The sequence below is a fragment of the Mytilus edulis genome, chromosome 5, assembly GCF_963676685.1.
Source record: "Mytilus edulis chromosome 5, xbMytEdul2.2, whole genome shotgun sequence".
NCBI lineage: Eukaryota > Metazoa > Mollusca > Bivalvia > Mytilida > Mytilidae > Mytilus > Mytilus edulis.
In genome coordinates this window covers 22,482,210-22,510,163 of record NC_092348.1, presented here as the reverse complement: position 1 = coordinate 22,510,163, position 27,954 = coordinate 22,482,210, and the positions used below count along the sequence as shown (strand labels likewise).

The 27,954-nt window shown below is 31.3% G+C and overlaps 1 protein-coding gene across 1 annotated transcript in view; it reads left to right on the top strand.

The window, feature by feature from the left end:
* LOC139525434 (uncharacterized) overlaps positions 1-27,954 on the top strand; it is a 40,352-nt gene that overhangs the window by 5,086 nt on the left and 7,312 nt on the right. Inside the window, exons 2-4 of the mRNA XM_071320760.1 lie at positions 24,099-24,792; positions 25,627-25,753; positions 27,616-27,717. Of these exons, the coding sequence (XP_071176861.1) occupies positions 24,112-24,792; positions 25,627-25,753; positions 27,616-27,717 (910 nt within the window). The 5' untranslated portion in view covers positions 24,099-24,111. The remainder of the gene's footprint in view (positions 1-24,098; positions 24,793-25,626; positions 25,754-27,615; positions 27,718-27,954) is intronic.

The following is a 27,954-nucleotide window of genomic DNA, read 5'->3' as shown; positions in this document are numbered from 1 at the left end:
TTATGTGAGGGAGATTCTACTGGTTATAACACTTGCTAAGCAGGTAATGTTAGGGGGATCTTCTGATTATAATACTGTCTCAACAGACCATGTCATGGAGTTTCTACTGTTTACTAGTATAACACTAGCAAAGCAGGTCATGTGAGGGAGATTCTACTGGTTATAACAATTGCGTAACAGGTCTTCCGAGAGGGATTCTACTGATTTTAAATAAATAGTTTACAAGTAAATAGAAAACACATAACTGAGATGTTGGTAAAGGAGATTGTTATCCCCGGAAAACATTGTCAAATGAGGCGGAACCTCTCAGAAATGTTTTGCTTAATTTATCGTTCTGAATGCTCTGTCATTATTGTCTATTAAATTTCAAATTCAAAGAAATAGTATTAATTAAAGCAGACTGTTGATCAATGGTGTCCGTGAAGGGTTATAATATATTTGTCGTATTTGTCATAGTTTTAACAAATCATGATATTGCATTTTGACATAAAGTTTTATAATAATGATTCCACTCCGTTCGTCAGAAAGCCATTGTGTACTAAACTTTTATCATACTTTTCTTGACTTTTATGGAAGGAAATAATATATCATACTTGGTCTAGAGCTTGATAATGATGAGTTATAACGAATTTTAACTTCAGCCGTGCAGCTACTTCTTGCGTGTCGAATGTTTGAACACTCATCGCAAAAGGCAAATATTTTGTCAAACTATTATTGACTTCTACATGTTCTATGGTATGCCTCAGCATACATTCAATATAAACCCATTACATACAGCGACACAAGTTCAGATCTGGTATTGACCTTGTTGATAAGACTTATACAGGTTCAGCTTAATTTTAAAACCTGTATATTAATGAAAGAATTAAGTACACATTTAAGTTAATTTGTGGTCACGAAATATTTAATTTAGCAAATAACGTGTTATTATAAATTACGTTAAAAACATGTTAAGTATCTTTTCAAACAAGGGCAGTGCGAACAAGTTATGAAATATGTATACACATTGTCAGAAAGGAACATCGCCGTCCAAAAATTGAAAATTCAAAAGCACCCTCATCTCTTTTGTCTAGTCCTATAACATATGACTTCGCATTCTTATTCAATTTTTAACGTTTTTATACTGACATTTTCAGTTTTTAATTTATTTATTTTTTAATGCGAATGGCACATTGATAGTAAAAAAAAATATCAGAACAGTAAATAGAAATAGTAAATAATGCCCCCAAGGTCATATGTTATAGGACTACTCTTTTGTCGTAAGTTTACCATGTGAAACTGAACTAATGAAATCTGGAGAGAAAAAAAAATGTTGCTGTTTTTAATTAATTTCTTTCTTGGTTCATCATGTTCATTTCCACAGTATAATTAGATAAATCTTGATTAATATACATATAGATATCATCAGGTAAATGTTAGTGTTATAAAATTGTCCATTTACATGTTTTTTAAATAAGTCTTTATTCAGTTTGGGCATAAAATGTTATTCAAATAAAATAAACCGAGATGAATATTTGTAAGATTTTTGAGTGGTTTTGGTAGCCAACACTTAGTAAGAATCCACAAATATTAGAAGAGGATTTCATCTACGTTGTGAAAATAACACGGTTATTTCTACTTGGAGTTGACACTATCAGTCTATGGATTAAGCGAATCGATAAAAACGTTTTTTATTTCACATAGCGATATTGTCTAATGTCAATTGTAAAATGCAGACTTTCCATGCGAAAAATGTTGTTTTCGGCAACGAAAAATTAAGGAAATACTAACTTTAAAACTTATTGTTCAAATATAAACAACAATTGATTCTAAATATACATTCATAAGTTAGTTAAAAGCAAAAGTTTATATATGACAGAATTTGATGAGACTGTCATACACGTGAGAGGATTAGCGCTATAAAAACAGGTTTCATCCACCATTTTCAAAATTTGAAAATGCCAGTACCGAGTCAGAAATATGGCAGTTGTTTTCCATTCGCCAGTTGGTGTGTTTTATCATTTAATTTTGCCATTTGATAAGGGACCTTCTGTTTTGAATTTTCCTCGGAGTACAGTATTTTTGTGATTTTACTTCTTAGTAGTATTGTATATAAATAAGTAGTTTTAAGACCATTGCTTAAATTAAAATTGTTTTAGGTAACAGCATTCAAATTTCTTAATTGGTTTTGGAAGCAAAACTAATCAAATAAAGGGTTTAATAAACAATGTCGTAATTAAATAACTAAGTATCAAAATTATTGTTCACATATATAACATTTAGCAAATTTTATAATGAACGCATCGAAATGAAATATATCCGATATCTAAATGCACGCATGGAAGACTTTCTTTATTAGTAACAATGAAACTAACTTGTGCCAATGGTGAATCATTTTTTTTTTTTTTTTTTTATTCAACAATATATTGCTTGCTGTTAACAATTTACTTCACTAGTCCAGCATTCTAGTGAAGGGTATCTTTATTTTAACAAGAAATCCAGGATTTCTCTCTGTTTAACAATAAAACATTACAATTTATCTAATCTATGTTATAAATATTTCATTTTCAACCGTAAATAAATAAGTATATATGAAATTTTAATTTATCAATATGTGTATCTAGCTTGTTTGGAAAGAAAAAGTTTCCGGAAATAGTTCACACTTGCAGTTATCGATTTTATATTATTGTATTAATATCTCTTCCTGGTTTGGAAATTACCAGTTTAAAATAGTGATTTATGATTAATATAATTAGCAATTCACAGGTATGTATTAATGTTTCGATTCTGGAAAAAAAAGATAGTATGTAAATATTTTTTTCCTTTTTTTTTAAACGATAAAAAAAACAAACAGTGGATATCTCCACGCTTATCGGTGATAGGTAAAATAATTTCTCTTAATCAGTTCCGGATCTAAAAAAATTATAATATTATCCTTTTTCTTTTCTTTTTTGCTAGATTATACATTTGCAAACATAAAAAATTATTACAACAATTTGACAACTTTATCAAGTAGACATTTATTCTTGGTATGTTTACTAGTTGCCTTCACTTTGTAGCTGTACATGAATTCTGCTTTAAATACAGAATATACATCTAAAGATTTTGTTTTCTGTTCAGACATATAATTTGCCTTATATATACAAAACATTATAATAGTAATCAGATAATTAATTTCATAGTATTGCTCATCATTTATTTTATAACCCCATACTAAATTTTTTAATGTTAGAATATTATTATTAATATTCAGTTTTTCTAAGAGTTTTTTAACTTTACTCCAGAAATTATCAAGAAAGTGACATTTAAGAAACATGTGATCATAATCCTCTGTGGTGTTGCAATAGTGACAATTTGAAATATCGCAGATCTTCCACTTTTTCAATAAAACTTTACAAGGTAAAATAAAGTGTAGCAATTTCCAACGGAACACTTTGTATTTGTTATCTTTTAAAAAATGATGAACAAACTTTAACATATTACACGAAAGACTCTTAATGTATTCAAGGTTAAGCATTGTCTTCCATTTGTAAAAACCAACAGGTATTTCAATTTCATTCTTAATTAATATAGTATAAATTTTTCTTGTATCTACATTTTCTAAATATTCTTTTTTGTTACAATTATTATTAATATGTATTGCATAGGGTGTTTTAACTTTAGTTTTCTTTGAATTTTCCTGTTTTAAAATCTTTAACCATTCTCTTGGAAAAGCTTTCTTTAATTGGTAAAATTCTGACATCCAGTTACTTTTTATTTTAAGCTTTTGTAAAATAAAATTCTCTTCTATATTACCATTTTCATCAATGATGTCATTAACAAAGATAATACTACTATTTATCCAGTTTTGGAATAAAAGGCATTTATTTTTTATCTTTATGAAATGATTTCCCCAAATAACTTCTTGACGTATAGATCTAAAGTTTTTTGGCTGTTGTACTTTTTTATTAGTTATACATGCTTTAACAATGTTGAAATAAAATTTTGGCAGCTCCTTTAACTCTGGAATAGAGTCAGTATTATCAATATTCATATGAAAGATAAGGAAATCTTTTCCAAACTTATTCAATGGTGAATCATACTGTCCTCGTTCAAATTGATTCGACAAAATCTGACCTGTACTTTTGAATCTCGTTTTTATACAAATTAGACCGTTTGTTTTCCAGTTTGAATGGTTTACCACTAGTAATGTTTTGGGTCCTATATTGCGTGGTGTTCGCTGTTGACCAAGGCTCCGTGTTTAAGACCCTACTTTGATCAATAATGGTTTACTTTAAGCAAATTTTACTTTGATGGAAAGTTGTCTCGTTCGAACTCATGCACTATCTTCTTATATCTATAAATCGTTAAAATTCCCCCTTATAAATAACTGCTTTCCAGTTCTCCAAAAACGTCATTTGGGTGCTGAATCTATGTTAAGTAGTGATTTGGTCCTGTCAAAAAAGGTGAAATTTTATTACGTGTGAAGCTTTCAAACTGAATTTTATATCCCTTAACACAGAATTGACAATATTTTGAGTAAGAGCTGGTAGAAGTTATATAAATTTAATAGTATTTGTTACACCAGTAGTACACTACACTGTAAAAATCTTTTCGAGATAGAGCATGTGCGATGTTTTTAATTTGAATTTATTGTTTGAAAGAAATGCACTACGAAATAACTGTGTTCTCGGGCCAAAAGAAAGAAGTTTATTTGCAAGGCCTCTGAGTAATGGTACAAGAACGATTACGTCAATAAAAATACCAAAATAAACAGCACTGAACGATCTAAATTTATAAACATAAATATATACACATTTCTAACGACAAAAGACATTTACATCTTATTTATTTGTGTTCTAAAAATATTTTTTTTGAGTACTCATTGAAAAAAATGAATTTGATGTAAATGTCTTTTACAAGTCTTTGATTACTCCTTGGTTTTGATTGTTATTGTCATATAACAAACGATACGGATTGTTATTTTGCACTAAGAAATGTCCGTGTATTTATACGATCGGTTACCAGTCAAAAACGAAAGTCAAATATATGTGGCAACACTACATCGGAATGCCCTCACGGTCATCGCGAAGTAAAAGAGTGTCCAAGCGGCGAGCTGATTATATACTCATAGAGATATCGATTTACCAAGGGGAAAAGTCTTTGATATCCAACAAGAACTGTTTTCCTTCTGAATACTTATTTTCTATGTTAATAATGAATATATTTTCTGTTTGACAAGATTTTTGATTTTCGTGGTATCTGAAGTTGTTCAATTTATAATCTGAGGCTATTCAGTTGGTATCTTCAAAGTTCGGGACATCAGCATTTGTACATTTCAATTTGTTTGGAATATTTATTTTACCATTTGAATATTCATTGTCACAAGTGTAATTGGGAACTGTATTGGATTGGATTGTTTGAATGAATGTTTTTTTTCTTCAAGTAATGATATTTTTGTCTATTTCGATATTACCCATGAATCTAATATGTCGGTAGACTATTTACAACCACATTTAAATTCCGCCATTGCATCATCACTTCAAACAGAATAAGTCGGTTAAACCATTTGGTTGAAAACAATGGACTGAACAGGTTGTTAACACTGTCAACTATCAATAGAATCAGCAACATTTTCGAAATGATAAGTTCACGTAAGCGTTAATTCTGTAACAGGTACGACATTTTAGTGATATTGATCTTCAAACCTTAAACCGGTCATGAAATATTGATTTTGTTATCAGTAAATTAAAAGCAAACTAAATATTACTAGTATGTTATATACATATACACATTCATTGATCTACAATCTGTCGATACCTTTAACTTAACATTGCACAAGGTCATGTTTTTCTCTGGCTGTTTCTGACGTCTTTACACTTAATCCATTGGATGTTGGGTGTGTACGGATTGATAGTTTAGTCTTAGATGCATGATTTGTTTTATAAGTTGTTAGTGGCTTTGAACTAGCAGTCAGATAACTGCGAGTACTCTCAGATCTGTTCCTAGTGTCCTTTTTTGTCGGGATGTACAAGTACCCGGCCACGTCCACTTGTATTTTTGTCAATCTGATGAGTTAAGCCTTTTTCAACTGATTTTTTTAGATCGTTCTTATGTTGTACTGTTATACCACTGTCCCAGGTTAGAGGGAGGGTTAGGATCCCGCTAACATGTTTAACCCCGCCACATTATTTAAGTATGTGCCTGTCCCAAGTCAGGAGCCTGTAATTCAGTGGTTGTCGTTTGTTTATGTGTTACCTATTTGTTTTTCGTTCATTTTTTTTATATAAATAAGGCCGTTAGTTTTCTCGTTTGAATTGTTTTACATTGTCTTATCGGGGCCTTTTATAGCTGACTATGCGGTATGGGCTGTGCTCATTGTTGAAGGCCGTACGGTGACCTATAGTTGTTAATGTCTGTGTCATTTTGGTCTCTTGTGGACAGTTGTCTCATTGGCAATCATACCACATCTTCTTTTTTATAAGTTTGTGAATTATGTTTTCGGTTTTCGTGACATGCAATTTGACGTGTTACCGTATTCATTTTATATTAAAAAACTATAGCAGTTATATTAGAAAAGAATCACATTCATAAATTTTTGATATTAAAAACACATCGCTATTATATAAGACTAACATCGCATTGATATGATAAAATATAACAGTATCTTTGACTTATAGGTTATTTTGGCTTAGCTAACAATTGATAATAAAATTGAGAATGGAAATGGGGAATGTGCCAAAGAGACAACAACCCGACCATAGAAAAAAACAACAGCAGAAGGTCACCAACAGGTCTTCAATGTAGCGAGAAATTCCCGCACCCGGAGGCGTCCTTCAACTGGCCCCTAAACAAATATATACTAGTTCAGTGATAATGAACGCCATACTTATTTCCAAATTGTACACAAGAAACTAAAATTAAAATAATACAAGACTAACAACGGCCAGAGGCTCTTGACTTCGGACAGGCGCAAAAATGCGGCGGGGTTAAACATCTCAATTGCATTCCACTGGATTTGCTACATGATATTTATTTAATGTGTACATCTACAAATGATAAATCGTGCATTTATGTTTCATTCAATCAACAGTTCAATTTTCTAGTTTAAATACACCTTCCTTGTAATATAAAATAATTCATGGAAATTGTATAACAGACGTATGTCGTGTTAAATGTCACCCTGTTTTAATAAAAGAGTCATTACTTTATAATGAGAAATTATCCTTTCTTCGTACAAATGCTAACATTCGTCTGAAATTTCCCACAATGCAACTCGTTGATGTAAGACGATATCGCTCGTTGATATAAGAAACGTTTATATCGATTCGCTTTTTCCATAGACTGACTATGACAAGCGCACAATTATCAATGTATAAGAATGTATACTTTCATCCTTAGGAACTTCGAATTCTATGAAGTATTTCAGTCATTCTACTACCACTGTATCACATTGTTGGCTGCTTTGTCAAGTTAAGATTCTAATGTGTCAGAGAAATTTTTTTTTATTTAAAAGTTACAAATGGAGGTTTAGGAAAATAATATGTCCCAAGACTTAAAATTCTCTGATTCTGACAACTTTTTCTCACCAAAAAAATCACTGAAAGAGTACAAAATTTAAGACGTTGTTTCAATAAATCCAGTTTGCAATATTAAGTGCTTCGTAAAAATGAAAACACGATATTGTTGATAACTTAAATATACTGAACGCCTTGGATTTTATTTTCTGCTAAGGTAACAATGGCTAGGTACAGTTCGCATTAAACCTGAGAAAGTCATGTTATGCATTTGTGTATAAGAATAATATTTTCAAAATGCAGATAAACTTTAGTATACTTAAAAGATTCAAAAATTCAAGAACAACAAGTTTTTATACTACGAACAACAAACACATATAGGGAGGTTCGCAACTGTTAATAAAGACAATAAAATACCCAATAGGAACTCTTTTTATAGCTAAAGCTATGCCTCTTGTTCTTTGAAGTTTCCGATAGAAATATATCCTACAATTGATAACTCGTATCAACTTTTTTTTCATAGGTCAAAACATATGGCTGTGCGGTTTATTTTCAAAACTTTTATACCCCGCAGGTATACGAGTTCAAACTGATATTTAATTCTGTAAATATTATACTACCACTGCCTTCACATTGGGCCTTCCTAAGAATTCAAGTTGGTCTTCATCCATGTGTTTTTTCTACTGGTCACATTCCAAAGTTCTTTCTTTATGTCGTCTATGTTTCAGAAAATTAAAAACTTAGTAATACCTGGATTTTGATGTGCATTTTCCATTACTACTTTCAACAGTTGTTATATAAGGGAAGCTTCGCAAACATCTTTTCAAACTTAATTATGTAGGAATGAAAAAAAAATTAAAAGACAAATAGAGGCATTTAAAATTTTATTATCTAATTCCTGCCATGCCTAAAAACTTTTCTTGATGCACAGGTTTGTCTGTAACTAAAGTGAAATTTTGGTGTAAAGACGACCATATTTGACAACAGGTTATGATGAACATTAATAGATGACTGATTCATTGAAATCATGCATAAAATAAAGTTGACACATTTCACATTCATTAATTGATTGAATGAAATCTCTGGTAAGATAAGCTGATTGATTGACTGAAATCTTTAGTTGGATGATCATATTGATTGATTGACTATGTGATTCATACATTAATAATTTTACAAATTTGTGAATAGAGGCATACTTTATATTTGTTGGTATATTGTTTATCTGTGTGATGTTCAGTGACAAAAAAACAACATTGTTCATGAAAAATGGTGAAATGTCCCGAAATATTGTCAACCAAATACAAGTAGTAAGAGGACCAGATCCTCGATGAAATACATTGGGTGGCGTCGTAAAAAATAAAGCGTAACAGAAAATACCAGGGCATTTTCAGATAAAAAACTGAACGTTTTCCACAAAATAATTCAAACGGTATGATCCTAGTCTATTTTTAATCCAAATGAAAACAAAATGCTCACACAAAAACTAATCAAAACATGAATTAAATGGTCACTGGCAAAAGAGGTATATATGTTACAGTAAATAGGTGAAATTAGGAATTACAAGTAATTACTAAAATTTAGTAATTACATGTAATCCCCAATGCATTTAGTAAATACAAGTAATTCCAGAAACGGCCCAGTTATTACCAGTAATTACTAATTTTAAAATGATTTTTTACACCTATTTACTAACTGTTAAAAACAATGTTGTAATATGTTTAAATGATTTATAAATGATATGTTTATGGTAATACTAACAATAGAAGATCAGTGAGGCCTCTTATAAAGTGATCAGCCTTAAATGTACCTTTTTGTTATAGGAGCATTAGCTACGAGATATAAAAAAAATTATGATTTTTGTTTTTGTTAAATCATTTATTTGTTGTTGTTATTGGTTTTGGAAGGCGGCTTACTTATGTAGTAATTGCGCCTTAGATTCATATAACATAATTTAAGATATTATGTATATAATTATACTTTCAGTCTTTAATTTATTTTTAGTATTACGTTTTGGCGAGTAATCTTATGAAACTTTGACGAACATGGTTGCTGAATTACTAGAAAATATATATATGTTGAGAGACAAAAAAAAAACAATAAAAAAAAAAAAAACATATCAGAAGGTACATGTACTATGTACTATGAAAATGAAAAAAAATCAAGAGCAAATGATAGTCCCTAATGAAATGTACATTATTAATTGATAGGTGTCATAAAATTGTTCAGAAAATTTATATGGTTGTTCACCTTTGTGTCGTCTGTGATATACTTATATACATGTATATAAAAAAAAAGTATATTTAGAAACCGGTAACAAGACATGTGCTAGTTATATGCTACCAATGTAAGGACGTCTCCCTCGATTGGTGTAGCAAATAAAGAATCCTTAAGAAAGGATTGATTGTAGTTTTTCCTTTTCCATAATAGTAAGTTGCATCAATTTTTTCCAAATAAATTGCCAAAGACATACTGGTATTTTGTGATTCCTCATTCCCTGACAAGAAAAAAAAACACTTCTGTCATTGAACGAGAAATCATCCCTACCTATGCCCTTAATCGCCTATTTAGATTTATATATATATATATACAGTGTATAATATATAAATGGAGCAAAAATAGAAAAATATGAAAAAATTTAATACCAGTATATTATTTAAACAATGACATTGTTTGATTTTATTTTTAGTACAGAGAATGCCAGCGAAACATAAGTGCTGGGATGTTCATATATATAATTATACAATAATCTGTGTATGTTTGTCTAACTGACATCCTCTAGTACAAATTTTAGAATTTATCATTTTATTATCATAGAAAAGGATTCAACTCTAAGACTTGTTTCTATTCTAATAATGTATGAGCGTAGTGATTGTGTTTGTTTATTTTTCTTAATTTCTATCAATAAGAGTATGACTATAGTTGTCAGTTTATGAAAATCTGAGAGGACATATTGTATTTTTGTTTAAGCTTTAAAGACTTTTAACATATAACGTTACATAATTAAGATAAATGTTGGTGGCACTTTCATATAAAAAAAGGCCTGTAACAAATGTTTCTATTGTTAATTATCTGAGCATAGTGCGATGTGTTTGTTGTTTTCATATCTTTAAAAAAAATATGACTGTAATTGTCCATTGTAGAGAATCTTAATGTGATGTTGTATTTTCCCTTAACATGTACTGTTAACTTATCTAGTATAATAATCTTCAATAGATCAGAATGATTAAATTGAATGTCGATACTTGTTAAATTTAAATGCGTGCATTTCATGGTCAATTAGTACTGGTGTTTGAAAGGTGAATGATTTACTGATGTATGACACAGGTAGAAAAAGTCTGTTTGATTACGCTCAAAGGACTGACACAAAGGTGAAGTGTGCATTGCACTTGTGACTTGCTTATGCTAGTTCTAAATAAATTTAAAAAGGAAATTATTTCAAATTCGGGTGAGTTTTTCATTTATCTTTAATCTTGCTGGTTGTATACTGAATTGATGAAATATTTTAACTTAGCTACCATCTGAAAAATAATTCATATAGACTTGTTCCAAATACATAATTATTTGTTTTATGATCTCTAGACTAAAGCTAAATGGCACTTATACATGTAGTTGAGAGTCTTCCTATTTCCTTATAAGTATATTAGTTTCCCGTAGATAGTTATGCACGGGACTGAAAGTGTGTGTGTATCCGGATAGAAGGTGTTTCAACGAGAGATCTACGACTCCGTTATTTTTAAGCATATCAAACATCTGTTTACGTTGCACATCATATTTTGAGCAGACTAATAGGAAGTGTACTACATCGTCTGTGACTTTGCAGTTTTCACAAATTTCACTCGGACTTTTCCCTATTTTGTGTAGATACTTATTGATATTAATAGAGCCAGATCTTAATCTGAATATTATTCGTTCATTTTCTCTATTCATTTGTGGTATAGTAATCTTAAATGATACATTATTTTGGAAGGAGTGTAGTAATCTACCCTTTGGGTTGTCTGACCACTGTTTTTGCCAAATTTGTTTTAAAATGTTTTTTGTTAAACATTTGATGTCTTCTTTATATAGGGGAATATGACAATCTATTGTATCTTTATTAAGAGCCACTTTGGCAGTCTGGTCTGCAATTTCGTTTCCTAAAATTCCGACGTGGCTTGGGATCCACTCAAATATTATGTTGCTACCTAGTTTGACTAACTGGTTGTAAAAAAATATAATGTCGTATAATAAATAATTTTTTACCTTATATAAATTACTCTTTAAGGCTTGGAGAGCTGATAGAGAGTCGACAAACACAACGACATTATTTGGTTTAAATTCTTCTAACCACATAAGAGACAGAAATATTGCCATAAGCTCACAAGTGACAATTGACATATTCTTAGGCAGTTTGAAACCTTTTTTTATTCCCATTTCAGGTATTGCGAATGCACATGAGGTTTTATTAGAATTTGGATCTTTAGATCCGTCCGTATATATTTTTAAAAACTGGCGGTACTGCGTATCAATCATGAAGTTACTTTCACTTCGAATTAAGTGTGGATTATCCTTTTTCGAGATGAGACTTGAGAGTTGTGAACATACACGGGGTTTAGTCAAATGCCAAGGGGGTGTCGGGAATTGTTTGTATTTATATATTTGATTAATATCAACATCTTGTTGATTAATCATATCTTTTGAAACAATAAAATATGGTTTTTTATTCTGTTTTATTTCCCTGGAGTAGCAGAGAAATGTTGCCTTTTTTGCTAAACTTTCCTTAGTTGGATGGTTGTCTTCATGACTAGATATATTTAAAAACGATTTTGTAATAAGGCACTGCCTACGTTCTTCGTAGGGTGGGTCACCCATTTCTACTTGCAGTCCACTTGTGGCTACATTTTTATATGCACCTGTACAAATTCGAAGTGCTTGACTTTGCACCCGGTCCAGTATTTTCTTTACAGAATGTGAGGCAGAATTATATACTTCACATCCGTAGTCTATTTTGGATCTTATAAGAGCAATGTATATGTTTCTAAGAGAATGGCTGTTTGCTCCCCACTTAGTACCTGTTAGAAGTTTCATGCAATTTAGGACTTTACTGCATTTTGCCTCTATATATTGAATATGTTTTAACCAAGTCAATTTACTATCAATAATTATTCCTAAAAATTTCACCTCATTGACTACTTGTAATAGACTGTTACCTAACGTTAATAATAACTTCTCAGACTTTTTCTTTCTACTAAAGACAATAGCTACAGTTTTAGAGGGGGATATGAGAAATCCCCATTTATCACACCATGATTTTATATTGTCAAGATCTTTCTGTATTCTCCTTTGAATATAACCAATATTTTTACCACACAGCCATATTGCACTATCGTCTGCAAATTGGGAAATAGAACAATTATTAATACATGAAGGGAGATCGTTTACCATAATATTGAATAATGTCGGGCTGATGCAACTTCCTTGAGGGGTACCATTTTGGATCGTGAGAATATCAGAAAAAGTGTTATTTATTTTGACCTGTATTGTTCTGTTAGTGAGAAAACTATTAACCCAACCGAGCATGTTACCCTTTATCCCAATTTTAACCATTTTGTTTAGAAGTCCATACTTCCATATCATATCAAATGCCTTCTGAAAGTCAATAAATACTCCAATTAAATATTCTTTCTTTAAAAATGATTTTTGTATATCGTTATCAAGTCTAATTATTTGTTCCATCGTACTTCTATTTTGACGAAATCCACTCTGATAAGGTGAGTAAATATGGTTTTTCTCAAGGTACCACCTCAGTCTGTTATTTATCATCTTTTCCATAATTTTTACAAAATTAGATGTTAAAGCAATTGGTCTATATGCATGTGGGTCACTTGAATCTTTCCCCATTTTAAAGCTTGGAATTATTATTGAATGTTTCCAAGCCAGGGGAAGATCTTGTGAGAACCAAATTCTGTTATATAATAAAAGAAGTACACCAAGTGATTTATTACTAAAACTTTTAAACATACTATAGGTAACTTTATCTTTACCAGGAGATGTATCTGATGTATCAGCAATAGCATCCTGTAATTCATTAAGGGTAAATGGTTCATTATAACTCTGAGAGTTTTCAGAAAAATATTGTTTCAAGTTTTCAGCTTCTTTAGACTCAATATGTTCTTTATGTGATATAAATTCTTCTGAATAGTTACTTGAACTACTTACATTGGCAAATGCTTCAGCTAATATATTAGCCTTTTCTTTAGTAGATTCATATATTTTATTTTTATAAATCAAAGTAGGCAAAATTAGAGAATTAATAGTTTTGCCCATCATTCTCTTAATTGTATTCCATACTTGCCCTATATTATTATTATTATTCAAGCCACTGCAGAAGGTTTCCCAATATTTTTGCTGTGTTAATTTAATAGTATTTCTACATTCCTTTTCTTTTTCTTTGTATAATAAATAATCATGTCCACCCCCCGTATGTCTGGCCTTGTTACGAGCTTTATTGCGTTCTTTTACCACCAATGTACAGTTTTCATTCCACCAGGGTACTTCTGGTTTATTATTTTTCCTTCTTTTCTTAGAAGGGATGTGCTCACCAGCAATTTTAATGATAGTGTTAGTGAGATGAGTACATGATTCATTAATATTGTCAGTAACCATGTTCTCACTAAGTTGTTTATGACATGAGCTGGCGAACCCATCCCAATCAGCTTTTTTATAGTTCCAAATCAACTCTTGTTCGCTGTTTGAACAAGACGAGGTTTGATTCAATGTTAATTGTATTACAAAATGGTCACTACTATATAAAGATTTATTATCTACTGCCCACGTTATTTGATGTGCTAACTGTACACTAGACATTGATATATCAATACATGACAATTGTAGATCGGAGGGGTTTTGTCTAGTACCTGATCCATCATTTAACACTATAATATTATTGGTACTAATAGCATTGTGCAATGAGTTACCTTTAGTGTCAGTTTTATTACTACCCCATAAATAATGATGAGCATTAAAGTCACCACAGATAATAAATTTACCATCAATTTGATTCAAGAGATTTATATAATCATCTTCTTTTGTGTCTGTTGATGCATCATAAAGGCTAATAATGGTGACCATATCACTGTTTATTAATATTTGAATTACAGAAGTTTCAAATTTTGAGTTTATTTCTTTCTTAGAGTATGGGATGTCTACTTTGACATATATAGCAGTGCCACCCCCCTTTATACCGTCTCTAACTGAGAAATCTGCAACTGTGTAACCGTTAATTTCAATTAGATCAGTTTCACTTTTAAACCAAGTTTCTTGTAGACATATTACATCTGGATAAGTAGAGGAATTTGATAAATTCCATATATATTCTGGACCATTGCTATGAAAGCTATGGCAATTCCACTGATGTATGACAAATGAACTAGTCATTATTGTTAATAATATAATTAATAAATACATAATGTTAGTAATGATGTTCTTCAAATTAATACTCTTTAAGTATATATATATATATATATATTATTTTGAATTTTATATTCTGATGGACTGGCTTTTCTCAATATAATGATTCATTTGATCTGTGTCAACATTAGACAAGTTTAGAGTTTTGGCCACTTCACTGATGTACTTTACTACATTCTCAACTGTAATTCTCTCCTTTGGAGCATTAATTATATGAGTTATTGCAACAGTCATTATAGATACCATTTGGGAAGCAGTAATATTTGCTTCACCCAATATGTTTTTTTTGTGGGTTTTTGTTTTACTGATATGTTGCTTATTTAATTCTTTCTCAGCAACAAAGGTCTTGGTGTCTTCACCTTTTACAATTTTAGTGGCTTCACCAACTGATATCTTTAATTCTTTGCTCTTTTTGAGAGCTTTTTGTTTTTCCACTCTTTTAGGGCAATCTTTGGAGTTAGACTGATGAGGACCTTTACAGTTTACACACACTGCTGTATCAGAATTACACTGACCTTCATGTCTTAAACTACACTTTACACATGCTTTTTCCCTTTTACAATTTGTGGCCACATGGCCAAACTGTTGGCAATTATAGCACTGGATTGGCTTGGGTACAAAAAGTTTGACTCTGTACTTTAGAAACCCAATGCATACAGATGTTGGCATTTGTGGTGTGCTAAAGAACAATTTTATAGTTCTAGATGGTGCTCTTTTGGCTTGTTCTTTGTCATAATATGTAAGCCGTATGGCTTTTGTGACCCCATATTCATTTAATGCATATTTAATGTCTTCCTCAGAATATTCCTGAGGTACATTATATATGCATCCTTGTGAGCTCAGAAGACTTTGTGGTTTAGAGCACTTGACTTGCCATTCACCTAGCTGAGTCGCTTTCATCAGTTGTTTTAGTTGCATACCATCCATACAGTTTACAATAATGTTACCAGATCTTATTGGTCTAATATTTTTAACAATTCCATACTCCTTTGAAATATTTTTTTGAATTTTGATGGGATTTTCTTCTGCTAGGCGAACACCTCTAGCACTGATAATAATATGCTGGTTATCGGGGACAGAGGGTCGAGGGGCATTGCGTAAAGGTCTATATCGGACTGTGGCTGGGGTTTGGATTGCATGTGCATAACTTTTATTTGGACTAGGGGTTGCAAATTTGCGTTTCTTGCTCTCTCTTTCTATAGAATTATCAGACATACCTCTTGTGGAGAAGTCAGACTAATAGCCTCTGCCTACTGAAGAGCTTTCTTCAACAGATTCAAAACAGTCGGACTCCGCCATTTTGTTTGTACTCACAGTATACAAACAAACAAAAAATCAAAGTTTTTACGACTAATGTAGTAAAGAACTTACAAAAAATAGCGATACTCTACAGAATAATTGTCTTAGGAAGACGTACAATCTATTTCATAAATGAATACCTCAATAGACTATCAATAAATTGATTTCAAAACAGATTCTTCTCTCAGTGAAAAAAAAACCGCCGATTGATCCGGGACTCGCCGACCCGTTTTATAAAAATGATATACTGAAATTATAATTCATCTTTAGCAGTCAATCTAGTTCTATTTTACTAAAATAAGATGAGAAACCTGGTTGATGAGTTGTGCACTTGCAAGTGAATAATTGGACCTCATTGAATACGTATTCATGTGACCTTCAATTCAACCGCTAGCTGGAGATAGGTCACCGATGTATTCAGATTTAAATTTGTAGGGATTACGCGGTATCTCGCCTACATTTGCTGGTAGTCGAAGGCTCAACAAAATAGGAAAAAAAATATTAAAATTTTCCTCCAGATACTATTTTTGACTAGTACTGTAAGGAGCTTCTGTCCAAATTTGGTTAAAATCCAGGACAGTTAATGAAATCTAATAAATGTTTAAAAAAACACTTTAACCGCTGAGTGTAGGTATTATATTAACTGGGAAAAAATGAAGTCCATTTATAAGGAATATACGAAAAAGGATTTTTTTTTTACAAACTTTACTTCTGGATATTATCTTATGATCATAAACAAGCTTCCGTCTAAGTTTAAAAGAAATCTCGGAAATTTAAGAAAGTTTTTAAAAACTTTAACCACAGTGTGCATGTAATGTTAACTGGCATAAAACCTATGTCCATTTATAAGTAAAATACGGAAACACTTGATTTTTTTTTGACAAAATTTACTTCTTGATAATTATCTTATGATCACAAACAAGCTTCTGGTCAAGTCTGGTAGAAATCCAGGACAGTTATTAGAATTGAAAGAACTTTAACCACAGTGAGTATTTGTGGACGCTGCTGAAGACAAAATGGTTTGCTATGTCCCGCTTTTGCGACAAAAGTCGCAGGCTCGACAAAAAGAACCAGAACGACAACATTGAAGTAAAACAAAAGGAATGGACCATTTAATTGACTTATTCAATCCACAAAAAGATGATTCTTATACAAGTAAAAACGACGATAATTTTTTTAAGTTTGCAGTTCTTGAAAAACTCATAAAAAAACCAACACAGAAATATGAAATGTGACTCTTAACACCGCTAAATTGTATAAATTTGTTTGTGAAGAATGTCAGCTTTATGGCAACAGTCTGTCAAAAGATGTCGTAAATAAACCTATTTCGTAAAAGGAATTTAACTTATTATGTCATTGGGCAAGTTTATATGCAAAGTACGCCTGATAAAGACTTTGATTTAAAGAAATTATGAGATTTTAATAATTATCAAGATTATTCAATCCAATTTGGCATTATCGAATGTCTATCATCTAAAAGAGGTGGCGAAGTTGCCTATAAACTTCTCAAAAATGTATTTCTCAATTTTGGATTGATTTCATTGTCTTGCATGCTGAAAATGATTATCTAGGGAGTTTCAAAACTTATAAAACAACCATTTACCAGTCACAAACATTGAAGAGTATACATTTTTGAGGTGCCTCATATTCCTTAATCCTTATTTAAGTAAGCCCTAAAATACCTACCTTTTACTTTCTTATTTGGTATCTTGAATTATATCTTTAATTTTAAAACAAAAATATCAAGTAAGTAAATAGCTGTAAAAATGAACAAAAAAATCAGTGAATACCAGTAATCACTGAAACGACTAGTAAATACATGTAATTACAAAATTGGCTAGTAAATACAGGTATTAACTGAAATGTTTAGTAATTACGTGTAATTCCTAATTTCACCTATTTACTGTAACATATATAAAGAAAAAAGATAATTTATTGAAGGAAGTGTTACATATTTGTATGCTTCTGTTAAAGACACATACGAAGCTATATTTGGAAGGGGAAGAGGGGAATAGTTGTTACTTCCTTGTTATTCATGGACATACAACCATACAAATACAGACTGACTGTTTTAAAACATGAAAAAACATTATGCTTAAAAAAGGATCAAGGGCCTCCATTTTTATTTTTCGAATGTTCCTACAGACCAAGCTCCCTGAATCTGATAGATAAATGAGTTTCCGCGTTGCCTTTTTATTGTGGCAGGACGAATGGGGCATTTACAATTCTCCGAGTAGAAATTCTGAGCTAAAGTAAATAAATCTATTTATGAATGTAGGATTCGTCAAACGACATTTCAATTAATAATTCTATCTAGAAATATACCAAGAGAATTACAAAATATAATAATCAACACATAAATGTATTTAAAAACCTTGTCACTTGAAGTCATCAACCAACAAACTAATCATCACGAAAGAAAAAGTAGGAAAGAGTCTCGTTCACTATCCTGGTATTTATGATGACTTTATTGACAACTCTTTTATAAACTTACTGTCTAAAAAAGTATGATTTTTTTCGAAATACTAAGGATTTTCTTATCCCAGGCATATATTACCTTAGCCGTACTTGGCACAACGTTTTGGAATTTTGGGTCATCAATGTTCTTCAACTTTATATTTGTTTTGCTTTATAATTATTTTTATCTGAGCGTCACAGGTGATTCTTATTTAGACGAAATGCTCGTCTGGTGTATTAAATTATAAGCCTGGTACCTTTGATAACAATTACATGTATTTTTTAACACGAATAAACAAATTGATATTGGTGTACTTGGTTAGGGACGACATCAAAAGTTCAATGAAGGATAAAAAACTTAATTCAAATAGTTTTTTCACTGACCCCCTACCCCCCTTTTAACTTAATTTGGGAAAAATTGATTGACCCATATGGATATATGTAAAAATCAATGTCGGATAACCATATCTTGCAGCAGTTCAACCCCCCACCCCCAAACTATTTGAATTAAGTTTGTTATCTTACATTGATCTTTTGATGTCGTCCCTTAATCAAACATTTAAAGAATGCTGTATTTTATTTAAATTACTCAACTATCAACTTTGACTCTTAAATGCATTGTCAACGGTAAACTTGTATTTACTAACATATCTAGTCAGTCAATATTCATAATATCAGAAAATGTAGTTTTAAAAAACAAACGATCCTACACAGGATACTATTAATAAAGACAGGTATGTAAGAAACGCTATGAATTTTAAATATTAGCATTTATAAAGTTAGCAGGGTACTATAATGCGTTATCTTGTTTTTACAATACAAATGGTTTAACATTTCAATCAAAAGGCGTACATGAGATAAGAAATATATTATTTTACTTTCGTTTTCAAGTTCATGAAGTTCAATAATCTAAATGTAACGCTTTAACCATGAAGTTTTGGTCGAATAAATTTGAAACTCAATTTACGTAACAAGTTGATTTATCAAATGATGTAATCCAATTATATGCCGAATTTCGATTTTGACTCCAATTTTGCCGTTCATTAAACATATATAAGGGAAGAGGGAAATCAGTATGTTCTCATGATAAGGTGTAAGCAAATTTTATGAATTGTATTCAAGATACCTAATATACACGATTCGTCCCTTAATCACTGGGGTAAAGCTGATGACCGTAACTGCATTCACGGTCATCCCAAGATGTCGGATGAAAAATTAGGTCAGTTTCTGTATTGTCTGTTAAAGTGTTTCTATATCATTTTCTTTACAAATCATACATTGAAACGATGTAAATTTATAAAAGAATCACTCGAAAATCACTAATTACTTCCGAGAAATGTGCATGAAACGGGAAATTCGATTTGAAAAAATCGTTAAGATGACCGTAAATCATAATCAAAATATTTTCAAGATGACCGTAACATAAAACAAGGATGACCGTGATTGGTAAAAAGATGACCGTAACTTGTAAAGGATGACCGTAATTTGTAAAGACTGACTGTAATTTATATAGGACGACCGTAACTTTTATAGGATGACCATCAATTCTAAGAAATATCCGTATTGTATTCAAAGCTTTTTTGTTGAGTTTGTCGATCTCAATAGGGGCTCGGTTAGCGGATATAAATATGTTTCATAAATGTCTTTTTTTAAACTATAATATAATTGGCCATATTTAGGATTTATAACAATGATAGTAAATTGCATATTTCTCGTAAACAATGAAATATTTATTGATATCGACGTTAAAATTTTAACACAAATTTACAGCGATATGACGAAAATTTGAAGAAACATGAATGTGTCCCTAGTACACGGTTGCCTCATCTACACTATCATTTTCTATGTTTAGTGGACTATGAAAATGGGATAAAACTGTAATTTGGCATTAGAATTAAAAAGATCATTCCATAGGGAAAATATGTACTAAGTTTCAATTTTATTTAACTTGAAGCTGGACAAACGGACAAACAAACAGACGAACGGACGCACAGATCAGAAAAACATAATGCCAATAAATGGAGCATTAAAAACATTAATAATACATACGAATATTTGGTAATCGAGCCCATGTGTATGGGTCCAGAGGAAGCAGATTAAAATCTTAATTTGTCTTGATATATGCAGGCGGAAACACTTTTGAAATAGAACAAAAGAATCGAAGCTCTGTGTTTATCGAAAAAGCGATAAAAGTTAACTGTAATGTTTGATATAGTAACAAAATTTTTAAAAAGTTAATAGAAACAAATAAAACGACAATTTTCTTATTTTAAAAACACCATTTGCATAAGTTTTCAATGTATCTATTACATAGTAATGCAAAACAATAAGATATCAAGTCGACGACATGGTTCTTATCGGGGCCTTTTATAGCTGACTATGCGGTATGGGCTTTGCTCATTGTTGGAGGCCTTACGGTTACCTATAGTTGTTAATGTTTGTGTCATTTTGGTCTTTTCTGGATAGCTGTGTCATTGGCAATAATACCACATCTTTTTTATATATAGTATCTATAAGTTGGATGTAGAAAATGCATAACCTCCGATTTTTTTTATCACGGACGGAGAACATATCAATCTTTTAGTTCAGAAATTTTCGTGTCTGCCCTTCCATTATGTGAATCAAGAAAAAATTCCCCAAAACAGGTAACGATTGTATCGAAAAGAGAAAAATCGAGTGCACCTTTTTATGTTAGGGCATGTTTGGGGTGTATATTTTGTCTTTAAAACGTACAAAGCAAGAGTATTTTATATAGCATCTCGCTTCAGATTCTATCATTATTATATATCAAAGCTACAGGTTGACTTTATAACGTAAAAAAATGACAGTACGAAAAGATGAAATATATGGGTCAATTGAGATACCTATCTAATGAATCACAAAAACAGAGTAGGTGTGTTCGAATAGCTATTTTTTTTCTAAAAGTACTTGACGACAGTCTTTTAATTTGGATGATGAAAATGTGTGTGTTATAACTAGGGTTTACAATCTTCAACCACTGAAAATGTTTAGTCTGCCCTTCCACGAAATATTTAATTAGAATTTTTTTAAATGCTTAAGAATTTCAAAAATTCCATCTGACATCCAAACAGACAATATTTTTAAGTTGAATCAATGCAGACAAGATCATTAACTAATGCTCATTAGCTAGTAGATACATTTGTATTTTAAAATATAACTGACATATAACGATCGATCGTAATGGTGATATGTGGATAAATTTATCAGTTTTCAAGAGCAAAATTGGCAGAGCGTCATCCCTACAATGGCTTCCATTTCTACGACTGTGAGCATGAACTGGCGTAATGGGGAGATAATTTTGAAGAAGTAGAATCCTGACTGTATGAATAACATTTCTGTATTGACAACGTTCCGCCTTGTGATACGCTTTTCGTACAATACTATTTTAAGGATCTACTTTGCTGGAGCTCACCTTCACTAGTTTATTCGAATGATATTTTCAGAATATTTCTGTTATTTTATTTGCACGACAAAATGAAAGACGATATAATATCAATGGGTGTACATGCAATTTTTTGGCATTTTTAAAAATGTGTATTTATTATATGTCATTAAAAGGAATCCCAGAAACAAAAAAAAAATCTTTTGTCGAGCAGTTGAAGGCTGTGCACCGCATGTCTTTTGGCAAATTCATTTAAAAAATTGAACCCTCTACTGTAAAAAAGATACATATGGTAATCTTTGCATTTGAAGCACGTCTTATTTTCTTCTACTATAGGATAAAACTTTCATATTAATATGTGTATACCAACACGATTAATCATTTGATACAAAACGATAGTTATATAAATACGGATATTTCTTAGAATTGAGGGTCATCCTTTAAAAGTTACGGTCATCATTTACAAATTACGGTCATCTTAAAAGCAGTTACGGTCAGCCTTGTTATGAATCGCTGATTCTGTTACGGTCATCTCGATTGTGATTTACGGTCATCTTGGCGATTTTTTCAAATCGAATTTCCCGTTTCATGCACATTTCTCCGAAGTAATTAGTGATTTCCGAGAGATTCTTTTATAAATTTACATCGTTTCAATGTATGATTTGTAAAGAAAATGATTTAGAAACACTTTAACAGACAATACAGAAACTGACCTAATTTTTCATCCGACATCTTGGGATGACCGTGAATGCAGTTACGGTCATCAGCTTTACCCCAGTGTTAATCAAACATTTAAAGAATGCTGTATTTTATTTAAATTACTCAACTATCAACTTTGACTCTTAAATGCATTGTCAACGGTAAACTTGTATTTACTAACATATCTAGTCAGTCAATATTCATAATATCAGAAAATGTAGTTTTAAAAAACAAACGATCCTACACAGGATACTATTAATAAAGACAGGTATGTAAGAAACGCTATGAATTTTAAATATTAGCATTTATAAAGTTAGCAGGGTACTATAATGCGTTATCTTGTTTTTACAATACAAATGGTTTAACATTTCAATCAAAAGGCGTACATGAGATAAGAAATATATTATTTTACTTTCGTTTTCAAGTTCATGAAGTTCAATAATCTAAATGTAACGCTTTAACCATGAAGTTTTGGTCGAATAAATTTGAAACTCAATTTACGTAACAAGTTGATTTATCAAATGATGTAATCCAATTATATGCCGAATTTCGATTTTGACTCCAATTTTGCCGTTCATTAAACATATATAAGGGAAGAGGGAAATCAGTATGTTCTCATGATAAGGTGTAAGCAAATTTTATGAATTGTATTCAAGATACCTAATATACACGATTTGACATAAACATACACATACAATTAAATAATTAAAAGTGTCCTTAAACAGTCTGGTCATTGATATTAAACCGTTACAGTCAGTTTGTTTCGTTTACCCGGGTTTCTTTTTCTAAAATCAACGCATCCTAAATATCTCGTTGAAATGAACTCACCATATTACTGGTATATTCAATAGATCATTTTCATATTACTGACAATTGACTCTGGAATGTATATTTTTTTTCGACAAATTACCTTCACTGTGTTAGGACATCCTAGTACTCTGTCAAGCAAGATCAACGTAAACAAGTAAATTTAAACTTTAAAATAGTACAATTTTGAGGGTAGGTAAACTGTTCAATGGTCTTCAATGCTTTCTTTACATGACTCAATCATCGGAAAACAATAAAGCAATAAATGTAGAATGTTAAGACATTTAAATAATTTTACAGTATATGGAAATTATTAATGTTGCATTCAAGTCAATTCACGGGTTTGTCTCGATTTCAAAATTTACTTAACATGGCTATATATGATAGTGCAAATGGATAGTCGTCATTTGATACATATCTCACCTGAAACTAACCAATTCTATATTAAGCTGCAAATCGTGCTTTATAGGCGATTTAACTGTGTATATAATCTAAGTATGACTATTTTGCAGAATTTAAATCGACATGGCTGAGGGAGAGGATGAGAAACACGAATATTATATAAGACTTTTATCCTTCATCATTGGACCAGCTACAGAAACGCTTCAGCTCTACTTTGAGATCAAAGTTTTGAACTCGTTAGACTTTTTCATTTTCCTAGAAAAACATAAACACAACTTATTCCATGAACTATATCCATCTATTCCATGTTGTGAATGTAAAAATGATAATAAAACGTCAAAGAAAAAAGGCCACTTGAGTGATACTCAGTTTGATTTATTGTTCGAAAAAGATGAAACACAAGAAGTCCAAGGCCATAAGAGCATACAAGGTCGTCAAATTAAACAATTATGCCTCTGCAGTATCTCAGCAAAACGATCAACCACCATTGACGTGATGGATATAACACTGTTGTCTGCAGTGATTAAGGCATGTTGTCCTACTGGGTCTATTTCTGGACATCCATCATGGATAAAAACTATAAAATCAACAAGAAATTTCTTAGCACATTGTCCAAGTGGTAAAATAACTAAGACTGAATTCGATCAGAGGTTTTTAATAACAGAACAGTCGGTATTGAATCTAGCTAGTGTTGTAGGTTCTACATGTCTTAAACTTATAATAAGTCAAATTTCTTATTTTAAAAAGAGCGAATTGTTAACAATTAGAGATATCATAAAGAACAACAATGACAGTATCTGTCAGGTAAGTACATTGAAATTCTTTCTTGTATGAGAGCCACTATTATTCATTATCTTTAAAGGACTTTTATTTAAATCAGTCATGTGTAGTACTATTTGACTGATCGATGAGTGGAGATTAATACAGGTGTGACGGATTGTTAAAAAATGTTCAATTCAAAATATTTAAAAAAAAAAATCAAACTTTGTGTTTTTAAAATCCTTTTTTTTTCAAATAAGCCTTTTTAAGGGGAGATTATTCTTTTAGTAAAAATATACTGGACTGATAGGGAAATTTTTAATTTATTAATTGTAGCAAGAAAACAAGTTAAGTGCAACCATTTTTTTCTTTTTATTTCTTAAAACATATTATAAAACCTATCTTCTCACAATTTGTTTAAATTTTTTATCTAATAGATTTTTTTATGCACACACATATGTTTTATATACAATCTAACCAAATGTAGGCAATTTTCAACGACTCATAGCTTGGAAAATAGCACGGTGACGACTCATACTTTTTATTATATTTTTGAAAAATGCATAGTAAAATCGTCATTTTAGCAAAGAATAAGAAAATTCTATCTCAAGAAATATATACTTATGATCTACCTTAAATGAATTTAAGACACTAGATGGCATTTCTAACCTAATTGTTGCGTTTTAGGATACCATCTGGAAAAAATCATAAAAGGAAGAGAAATTGTTACATATATTTATTTGATGCTATATGCCTCTTGGATTTCTAACTACATTGACGTTGTGAAGTATTTATATATTTAGTTGATATCAAAATAAAATGACTTTGAAATGACAAGTGTTACATGTGTACACGTTATACAATTTTATCTATTTTTAGATTCTTGAATTGTTCGTAGAAGAGCAAAAAAGCACATTTGAATCATTAGCAAGTCAAACCAGAAATTTGGAAGAGAATGCTGAGGTAATGAAGACTGAGTTTTTCAGCCAACTGCGTGAACAAAAAGGTAACAGCGAAGAAGCGTTAAAGCATTTAGGAAGAAATATAGTATTACCTGTAAGCACAAAACAAAGTACAAAAGCAACCATTTCATTCAGAGCGTCTCTAATTAAATATGTAGGAGTAAACAAGAACAATTATCGCATTTTTCATGTTTTTCTATATCACTTAAATAAACTCATCATAGATACCAGGATTAAATTTTGTATTTACGCCAGACTCGCGTTTCGTCTACAAAAGACTCATCAGTGACGCTCAAATCCAAAAAAAGTTAAAATGGCCAAATGAAATAATAATAAGGTGAACAGCATTGAGGACAAAATTCCTACCAGTTTTGCCAAATACAGCTACGGTTATCTATTCCTGAGCTAGAAAAGCCTTAGTATTTCAAACATTCAGAAGTTTTGTAAACAGATAATTTATAAATATGAACATATCAATGATAATTCAGTTCATCATAGAAGTGCAGACGATTGGGCTTGTGATACCCTCGGGGAATGAAAACTCCAACAGCAGTGGCATCGACCCAGTGGTTGTAAATAAACTCATCATAGATTACAGGATTAATTTCTGTATTTACGCCAGACGAGCGTTTCACCCTATGATAGGTACATGCATATGTCATATTTCATTTCTTATGTACCCTTACAAAAGTAATAAAATTTTATATCTATACAATTTGATTTTGCATCAACGGTTGCAATTGTTCGGCCAAATATCGAACATATGCCTATTTTTGTGGCACAATATTCAAGACTTAATGTTAAGCTTCTTCAAAGAAACTGTTGTTTTGGGTTTTCCGCGTAAATATAACGAGTCCATCACGAGTTGGTCGACCGTTATGGAATGTCTATTACATTAATGATATCGGATTTGTTTCTAATGTCGTAACTTAACACCCGTTCCCTTTTCACGAATGTGACCTAAATTATTTACCGTGTTTGTAATAACATGAGCAACATGGCGGGTGCCCCACGTAAAGCAGGATCTGCAAACCCTTCCGGAGCATCTGAGATCACCCCCACTGTTTGGTGGAGTCCATGTTGCTTAGTCTTTTTTCTCTATGTTGTGTTTTGTGTACTATTGTTTGTCTTTTCTTATTCTAGCCATGGCGTTGTAATTTTTTTATATCTATGAGTGAATATCCCTCTAGTATCATTCATTCCTCTTTTGTAATTCTTCGTTTTGTGGAATTTTGTTTCAGTGTAGGAGTTGTGTGGATTGTTGTTTCAAATAAGTCCCAAATTGATTGCCGGTTTAATGTATCTCCAGTAAATAGTGGTTAAGTTAAACTTTGGTAGAATGATATTGCAAGATGACGACAGTGCTTTTGAGGTATGTATTGATTGTTGGTTTTTAATAGGTCGAAGTTTATATTCTAAATTGAACAAGTATACTTATCTGAGTCCTGTATTTCCACTGCTACATCGTCATCCGAAGTTTGCTTTAAGATTTTCTCGTTGATGTTCTCTAAAGACCTTTTCTTTCGTATAACAGCGTCAAGTAACATTGAAATTTTCATAATCCGCGTCGGAACTTGATCTATGTCTTCAAATTTCCTCAAGATTTACGTACTACACCTTTGTGGCCCACTCGAACCGCCCTCAACTTGGCTTTTTTTCTGTTGACAGCTCTAACATTGCGAATAGTGGCTAAGATTTCGTATAACGGCATGAACATATTAACATAAGACTTGCTACTTTGATAAATGCTAAAGAAAGTACGGTAACGACAGGGACGTTATAATCAATTATTATAAGCAGTGTGCTGTACTTGATGTCTAATAAGCGGAATTTGCAACAGTTACCAGTCTCAAGAGGTTGCTATATACATATATATATATTTATATATAACATTTTCTATTTCAAGACATATCAGTTGACATCCGGAATATTGTATTTGAGGTCAAAACAGTGCTGCGAAGTGAACTGCCGAAGGCATCAGATTTGCCAAAAAAAACAGTCTCCATTGGTATGTGTTTCCTGTTTTCAATGTTTAAAACCTTTTTATATGATTTTTAGGTTGTCCATAAGTTAAGCATTGATGGTGAAATTATTTCAATTCTCATATCTTTATTAGGATTTTTCAACATCAGTTTATTCATCTGATGTGTAATTTTACTGATTGTGTCTATTCTCTATTGTGACATTACATTTAGCGTGACCTCGCATGGCAAATGATGCTACATAGCAAGAGATCACTATCATG